This window comes from Bombina bombina, chromosome 6, assembly GCF_027579735.1.
Source record: "Bombina bombina isolate aBomBom1 chromosome 6, aBomBom1.pri, whole genome shotgun sequence".
Taxonomy (NCBI): Eukaryota; Metazoa; Chordata; class Amphibia; order Anura; family Bombinatoridae; genus Bombina; species Bombina bombina.
The window spans coordinates 1,033,655,882-1,033,665,482 of NC_069504.1; the positions used below are offsets into that span (position 1 = coordinate 1,033,655,882).

Here is a 9,601-nt window from a genome sequence, read left to right on the forward strand (position 1 = left end):
AGAAATGTAAGCTCAAGAGTGTGCACGTGTCTGCAGCACTATATGGCAGCAGTTTTGCAAGTATTATACATTAGCAGGAGCACTAGATGGCAGCACTATTTCCTGTCATGTCATGCTTCAGGCATGTGCACGCTACCATCTTCTTGATAAAGGCCCACGACTGGCTGAAACGCGTAGACGCACCTGGATATTGCTATAGCCCAAGAACAGAGCGCTCTGGTATATGCTTGGGAGGAAACATGGTAACGTTTTGCTCGTTTGACTATACGGCAATCTGATTGGTGAAAGTGGAACACGTGACACGGAAGCGGCTGATTCAAACCGCAGTGAGGACACCAACAGCTGAATGCTGCAGATCCTGCATCACACAAACAAGGGATAAATGTGGTAAGAAACCTGAATGACCCCCAAAGGACATCAATCACTATAAGGTCAATGTAACATTAATAGATGTTATCAAACCGGGGGAACTAGAGGCACCACATATCCCAAACTTAGAAAACTGTCTAATACGGCTATGACAAGAATGTATATAGCCGAAATATAAGACATATCTTCCATATCAAAATACCAGCTTGGGGATATTTAAAAACAAGCGACATTCAAACAGACATATATCCATTGAGATTGAAAGAGATACATCTTAAAGACCGTAATGTACATACGGGTTTACACCTAGAGGATACTTCTGGTTTCAATGTGATCAATACATCTCTTTTTATATATTTTTAGTATACTTATATACCACCGGTGGTCTATATATTTCTATTTTTTATCTTTTAATATTTTTCCCTTCCGTATGAATGGCTAGTGTGATTGTATAATCAATGACTAGATTTGACTGAATAGAGATATTTCCATACATTGTCAGTAATAAATTATTATTTTTGATTTCCATCTGGCTGATGTTGCTTTTTAGCGCACTTTTTTTTATTTATAATGTGCACGCTTCCTACCAAGGTATCACTTCAACAAAGAATAACATGAGAATGGAATAAATTAAAAAGAATTCAATTAGAGAATACAATTTTTTACAAGTTTCCATCTGAATCATAAAAGATATTTTGGGGTTTAATGTCCCTTTAAGCTGCACTATAGTTACCCTATTTTATGGATAACAAGATATCTATTTACCAAAACATCTTTCTTCACAGTGCATGGGAATCAGTCCTGTTACAGATTTTTAGTAAATGTAAGGTATTTAGAACTGTACATTTTTTTTGCCATTACTGCGACTCCATAAGAACGCTCAGTGTACAATCTTGGGTATAAATTTGAGTGGAGCATGATGGGAGTGATGTTCGAGAGGAATTGTTCATTTCAATTTGGTCGCACAATGTTATCAGTAGCCAAACACTCCTCAATTAAAGAGAACTGCTGGCACGGAGTGTAAAACTAGGTATTTATGGTAAATAAAACTTTATTTTAGCTTTATCTGAGCAGGAGAAAATGTGTATGAAGTAACTCCAGTATTACCCACAAGCCAAGTTAAAACAGATGACTGATTATTAAAATGTTAATCATTTTTGGTGCGTTACACAGGACTTAGATATATTGTAAATTGCCAGTAATAAGATGAATAGCAACAACTGGGAGAATTTGAGTTTAAAGGGGCCTTTCAGTCAAAACTGAAATACAAATAGATGAATGACATCTTTGAAAAGAATCAGATTTACAATATGTATTTAATGTCAAAAATGCTTCTAGTAAAAGTTTTTACTGTTTTAATGTTAGCATTTTTCTCGCACCCGTGCAGCATTGCTAGATATTCTCAGTGCAACAGCATTTTAAATACTACAGCTGCTTGGAGATCCAGTGGGGGCTTGTATCAGGTAAGCAAGGTTGCAAATTGAGTCATTACCAGATGATACAAGAACCTAAGGCTCTCTGAGCAAGTGCAGTGTTTATAATGCTGGTGCACTGAGCATACTTAAGTACACAATTGAAACAGCTATAGCTTTTACTAGAAGCATTTTTGCTAACACATGAATATTGCAAAAATGCTTCTCAAAACTAAAATGCACCGGACTCTTTAAACAGCATTTAGATAAACAATTTTACAATATAATTTTAGAAAAAGCCTAATATAAATCAGCCACATTATAGCTTAAATGTCTTTTTTTTTATTACAAAGCATTCTTTTTTGCCTATTTTAGAATTCCTCTTAATTACTAACATTTACTCAAAGAAGGTTGTCTCCTGGGAACAAAGAGGGATACAAACAGGCAATCAGGACTACACAATCATACATTACAGATTTAACTGTAATCCAAGTGTGTCATTTTCTTTTAATTAATACCAGACAGGGTTTGCAACTTGCATATTTAGTGAACATATACAGTAGCTGACATTTTAAAACATTTAAATAAACAAACGCATTAACATTGAGAAAATTACATTTAATACAATTAAATTTATTTGACTTGTGAGATTGCATATTATACATGAATAAATTCCATCTTACCAAACAGGCTTCTCGGGCTTGAGAAACAGACATATCCTTTTCTAGTACAGATTTATAGTCAGCCAGTGCTTCATCCAATTTATCAGTCTTTTCATATAACTCTGCCCTCCTTAGCAAGGCTCGAATGTAATCAGGATTCAGGTCTATGGCTGAAGGAGATTAACATTTCAACAAATGTAATAAACACCTGCACTGCTTCAATATTATATGTGCTAATCTGTTATAGCATGTAATTCTCTAGAATAAAAAAACAACACAACCCACTTCAAAATTATAGTTACTTATTTCTTTAATAGTATATTTGATATTTTGCTCTCCTTTAAAAGAAACAAAAAAACAAGACTTTGATGTGCTGAAAAAGCAAATATTTTAAATATATATGGGTAAAATACAGTGTTAATCTCTAATTAGAAATATATGCACAACCACCAATCAGCAACTAGTTCCTAAGCCTACCTAGGTATGCTTTTCAACAAAGGATACCAAGAAAACAAAGCAAATTAAGTAACAGAAGTAAATTGAAAAGTTGTTTAAAACTCTATGCACTGTCTGAATAATGAAATAAAAATTTGGGGTGTCATTTCCCTTTAAGGGTGTGATACGCTTAAGCGGTGCTTCGTCATTCTAGGTGCTGCCATCTTGGAGCTTAGGTATTCTCACACACAGTAACAGAAGTGCTGAACACTGACAGATCAGTGATGTCACCGGATTTGTGACAACTGTATTATTTTTTTGGGGTTAGTGTGCATGATACAGCATATGAGCTTTACATCTCTACACAGTTTAATATATACTGTGTGTGTGTATGTATATATACCAACGAACAGAAAAGCACTCCAAAGGTCTTACAACAATCAGTTACTTTTTATTGTGAACGTTTTTCGGGCCAAAAAAAAAAGACCCGTCCTCAGACTTACAAATTTATTTAGTTATTAAATTTGTTTTTCTCTCTGTATCTTTTGTAGAAAAGTAAACCTAGGTAGGTTCATGACTTCAGGAGAGAGAGCGTGTGCGTGTGTATGTCCGTCCATTAAAATTAACCATCCTCACCTGTGATCTGTTTGCTTTTAATTAGTGTGTGTGTATAAAAAGTCAATGAGTTTCTGGACTCCTGACAGACCCTTGCATCTTTCATCCAGTGCTACACTGACGTTTCTGGATTCTGAGTCATGGGGAAAGCAAAAGAATTCTCAAAGGATCTGCGAGAAAATGTAGTTGAACTGTATAAAACAGGAAAAAGGATATAAAAATATATCCAAGGAATTGAGAATGCAAATCAGCAGTGTTCAAAAAAGAGCTGCAACTAATCGTTATAATCGATGATAATCGATTATGAAAATAGTTGTCAACGAATCTCATAATCGATTAGTTGGTTTGCAATTAGTTGGTCTGTGCACAACACCAGCTGCTTCACTCCAATGAACTCCTGCACATGGTATTGTGTTTTATGGTTATGTCCTTAGCCTAAAGGATGTCTACTTTTCACTTTTTCAGGACAGTATACGTTTACAACTACCCCTGGCTTATGTGCAACCCAGATATAATAGTCATCATTTGGATTGTTTATATTAAATCTGGTGATTTGGAACTATGCTTTTCATGATATAGTGCCAAGCTTGTTATTTACACATAGCCCCTAGATTGATGGGAGTTATTTAAATTGATGTGCACCATTATCTGTTTGCACAATTATTAGCATATTGCTTGCTATTGCTGATTATATGTCCTGTATAAATAAATGTGTAAAGTCTTTATCCTGTTATTGATATATAGTCCTGCGCTTTTGATTTGTTATTTTATTGTTTTTTTATATTTTTAATAAATTTAGAGTGGACTAGATATTTTCCCCTAACCTTATAGCTGGTTATTTACTATTGCATATAGATATTCAAGATATTTTTTGTTAGAATGAAGTCAAGCGTTACTTTGAGAGGACCCTTGCCAAGGTGGAAAACATTTTGTTAGCTCTTCACCTATGCAAAGATAAATATCCCACTTTGGTGAAATTGACAAAACCCTACTTATGCATCTCAAGCACCTAAACACCATCTGAGTGCCTCTTCTCTGCTGCAGAAAATATAGCTGCAAACAGAGAACCAGCCTTAGCCAGAAGCATGTGGACATGTTGAGATGTTTGCATTTCAATGCAAAGTTTCTGAAAGAGTGAACAGCAGAATGTTATTAACAGTGATAGTCTAACTCTTTCTAGTTCTATCTCTTTTCAAACAGTTTTTGTTTAATTATAAAACTGTGCTCTGCTGCCACAACCATAAACTCTACATTTGGAGAGGAGACAACAAGGCCTACGATGAAAGGTACACCATTCCTCCTGTGAAACATGGAGGTGGATCACTGATGTTTTGGGGATGTGTGAGCTACAAAAGGCACAGGGAATTTGGTCAGAATTGATGGCAAGATGAATGCAGTATGTTATCAAAAAATACTGGAGAAAAATTTGCATTCAGCAGCCCGGAAGCTGCGCATGGGACGTAATTGGACATTCCAACATGACAATGATCATAAACACAAGGCCAAGTCGACCTGTCATTGGCTACAGCAGAAAAAAGTGAAGGTTCTGGAGTGGCCATCTCAGTCTCCTGACCTAAATATCATTGAGCCACTCTGGGGAGATCTCAAACGTGCAGTTCATGCACGACAGCCCAAGAATTTACAGGAACTGGAGGATTTTTTTGCCAGGAAGAATGGGCAGCTTTACCATCTGAAAAGATAAAGAGCCTCATCCACAAATATCACAAAATACTTCAAGCTGTCATTAATGTTAAAGGGGGCAATACACAGTATTAAGAACTGGGGTATGTAAGCTTTTGGTCAGGCTCATTTGGGTAGTTTCTGTTGTCATTATGATTTAAAAAAGTAAACACAGTTGATTGATAATAAATGGCTTCAGCCAAACATTAACCATGAGTGAAAGAAAAGTTTTTGTGTTATTAATATACCCTGAAAAATGGCCAATAAATCAAATTCTGTCAGGGTATGTAAACTTATGAGCACAAATGTATATATACACACACACACACATAGTGAGGAAAAAAAATATTTGATCCCCTGCTGATTTTGTACGTTTGCCCACTGACAAAGAAATGATCAGTCTATAATTTTAATGGTAGGTTTATTTGAACAGTGATATACAGAATAACAAACAATCCAGAAAAACACATTTAAAAAAAAGTTAAATTGATTTGCATTTTAATGAGTGAAATAAGTATTTGATCCCCTATCAATCAGCAAGATTTCTGGCTCCCAGGTGTCTTTTATACAGGTAATGAGCTGAGATTAGGAGCACTCTCTTAAAGGGAGTGCTCCTAATCTCAGCTAGTTACCTGTATAAAAGACACCTGTCCACAGAAGCAAATCAATCAGATTCCAAACTCTCCACCATGGCCAAGACTAAAGAGCTGTCCAAGGATGTCAGGGACCAGATTGTAGACCTACATAAGACTGGAATGGGCTACAAGACCATCGCCAAGCAGCTTGGTGAGGAGACAACAGTAGATGCAATTATTCGCAAATGGAAGAAACACAAAATAACTGTCAATCTCCCTCGGTCTGGGGCTGCATGCAAGACCTCACCTTGTGGAGTTTCAATGATCATGAGAACAATGAGTAATCAGCACAGAAGGATCTTGTCAATGATCTCAAGGCAGCTGGGACCATAGTCACCAAGAAAACAAATTGGTAACACACTACACCGTGAAGGACTGAAATCCTGAAGCACCCGCAAGGTCCCCCTGCTCAAGAAACCACATGTACAGGCCCGTCTCAAGCTTGTCAATGAACATCTGAATGATTCAGAGGAGAAATGGGTGAAAGTGTTGGGGTCAGATGAAACCAAAATCGAGCTCTTTGGCATCACCTCAACATGTTTGGAGGAGGAGGAATGCTGCCTATGACCCCAAGAACACCATCCCCACTGTCAAACATGGAGGTGGAAACATTATGCTTTGGGGTTGTTTTTCTGCTAAGGGCACAGGACAACTTCACTGCATCAAAAGGGACGATGGACGAGGCCATGTACCGTCAAATCTTGGGTAAGAACCTCCTTTCGTCAGCCAGGGCATTGAAAACGGGTCGTGGATAGGTATTCCAGCATGACAATGACTTAAAACACACGGCCAAGGCAACAAAGGAGTGGCTCAAGAAGAAGCCCGTTAAGGTCCTAGAGTGGCCTTGCCAGTCTCCAGATCTTAATCCCATAACAAAATCTGTAAAGGAAGCTGAGGGTTCGAGTTGCCAAACTTCAGCCTCAAAACCTTAATGACTTTGAGAGAACCTGGTGGCCAACTACAAGAAACGTCTGACCTCCGATTGCCAATAAGGGTTTTGCCACTAAGTACTAAGTCATGTTTTGCCGCTGAGCATATTACACACTCTAGAATTAAGAAACAGTCTTGATTATATATATATATTTTTTTAAGATAAATAAAACACTGCTACAAACATTGTTGCAAACACTTTTTACTGCCATAGAGTGCTAGACACATGCACATTCCTAAGATACTAAAAGCCTAACTAGATTAATTTTTTAATAAAAGGGACAGCAAAGTCAAAATTAAACTTAAAGGGACATAATACTCATATGCTAAATCATGTGAAACCGATGCAGTTGAACTGTAAAAAGCCGACAGGAAAATATCACCTGAGAATCTATGTAAAAAAGTAAGATATTTTACTTCACAATTTCCTCAGCTCCCCAGAGTAAGTCCTGTGTAAAAAGTAATAATTCAGCTGCTGTCCAGCTACAGCTAGAAGAAAATGAAGAAATGAACTGCAGCCAATCAGCATCAACAGTGCTGAGGTCATGAACTATTTTACTGTGATAATAACATGAGTGTGCATGAGGCACGCTCCCTTGCAAGTCCCGGGACAGCCATACTGATTTGCTGCTTTAAGTCCTTTGCAATGGGGTTTGAATACTTAGGACATTTTGAGGTAAAATATATCATCATCTTTTTTTTTTTTTTTTAAATAATTTTTTTATTGAAGTTAACCCCTTAACGACCAACGACGTATGGGGTACGTCCTGCAAAAAAATGCAGTTAATGACCAAGGACGTACCCCGTACGTCGTTGGTCTTTGAAAGCAGTGGAAGCGATCCTGATCACTTCCAACTGCTTTCATGTTATAGCAGTGATGCCTCGATATTGAGGCATCCTGCTATAACATTTTTTAGCCGTCCGATGCAGAGAGAGCCACCCTGTGGCCCTCTCTGCATCGGCCATCAATGGCCATGTTCGTTGGTGGGTGGGAGCTGATCCAGGGAGGCGGGTGGGCGGCCATTGGTGGGAAGGGGGGCGGGATCGAGTGTGCGTGCGTGCACGGGTGCGCGCGCGTGCACGTGAGCATGTGCGCGCGCGTGCGCGGGTGCGGGTGCGGGTGCGCGCGCGGGGGGTGGGAAACCTACACTATGGAACAACAGGGGTACTTGGTGGGAGAGAGGGTGGCATCATAAAACATTTTAACGATCTGGGAGGGTGGGAGGTTGGGGGTTGAGGGGGGGCAGCTACATAATTGAGGGGGGGCAGCTAAATAATAAAATAAAAAAAATTGATAAAAAAAACATTTGATTTCAAACTGGGTACTGGCAGACAGCTGCCAGTACCCAATATGGAGCATAATAAGGCAGAGAGGGGGGTTAGAGAGCTGTTTGGGGGGGATCAGGGAGGTTGGGGGCTAAGGGGGGATCCTACAGAGCAGAATTATTATTGTTTTTTTTTTTAAATCCCCAAAAAACTCTTATTTTAGTACTGGCAGACTTACTGCCAGTACTTAAGATGGCGGGGACAATTGTGGGGTGGGGGAGGGAAGAGAGCTGTTTGGGAGAGATCAGGGGGTGTGATGTGTCATGTGGGAGGTTGATACCTACACTAAAGCTAAAATTAACCCTACAAGCTCCCTACAAGCTCCCTAATTAACCCCTTCAATGCTGGGCATTATACACGTGTGGTGCGCAACGGCATTTAGCTGCCTTCTAATTACCAAAAAGCAAAGCCAAAGCCATATATGTCTGCTATTTCTGAACAAAGGGGATCCCAGAGAAGCTTTTACAACAATGTATGCCATAATTGCACAAGCTGTTTGTAAATAATTTCTGTGAGAAACCTAAAATTGTGAAAAATGTAACGCTTTTTTTTATTTGTTCGCATTTGGCGGTGAAATGGTGGCATGAAATATACCAAAATGGACCTAGATCAATACTTTGGGTTGTCTACTACATTATACTAAAGCTAAAATTAACCCTACAAGCTCCCTACAAGCTCCCTAATTAACCCCTTCAATGCTGGGCATAATACACGTGTGGTGCGCAGTGGCATTTAGCGGCCTTCTAAATACCAAAAAGCAATGCCAAAGCCATAAATGTCTGCTATTTCTGAACAAAGGGGATCCCAGAGAAGCATTTACAACCATTTATGCCATAATTGCACAAGTTGTTTGTAAATAATTTCAGTGAGAAACCTAAAGTTTGTGAAACAATTTGTGAAAAAGTGAACAATTTTTTTTATTTGATCGCATTTGGTAGTGAAATGGTTGCATGAAATATACTAAAATGGGCCTAGATCAATACTTTGGGATGTCTTCTAAAAAAAAATATATACATGTCAAGGGATATTCAGGTATTCCTGAAAGATATCAGTGTCCCAATGTAACTAGCGCTAATTTTGAAAAAAAGTGGTTTGGAAATAGCAAAGTGCTACTTGTATTTATTTCCCTATAACTTGCAAAAAAAACAAAGAACATGTAAACATTGGGTATTTCTAAACTCAGGACAAAATTTAGAAACTATTTAGCATGGGTGTTTTTTGGTGGTTGTAGATGTGTAACAGATTTTGGGGTTCAAAGTTAGAAAAAGTGTGTTTTTTTCCATTTTTTCCTCATATTTTATAATTTTTTTTATAGTAAATTATAAGATATGATGAAAATAATGGTATCTTTAGAAAGTCCATTTAATGGCGAGAAAAACGGTATATAATATGTGTGGGTACAGTAAATGAGTAAGCGGAAAATTACAGCTAAACACAAACACTGCAGAAATGTAAAAATAGCCTTGGTCCCAAATGGACAGAAAATGGAAAAGTGCTGTGGTCCTTAAGGGGTTAAAACATATATCATTACAACAAG

At 38.0% G+C, this 9,601-nt stretch overlaps 1 protein-coding gene across 1 annotated transcript in view; it reads right to left on the bottom strand.

Moving 5' to 3' along the window:
* TTC1 (tetratricopeptide repeat domain 1) overlaps positions 1-9,601 on the bottom strand; it is a 187,351-nt gene that overhangs the window by 12,164 nt on the left and 165,586 nt on the right. The window contains exon 2 of the mRNA XM_053719666.1: positions 2,465-2,613. Coding sequence (XP_053575641.1) covers positions 2,465-2,613 — 149 coding nt within the window. The remainder of the gene's footprint in view (positions 1-2,464; positions 2,614-9,601) is intronic.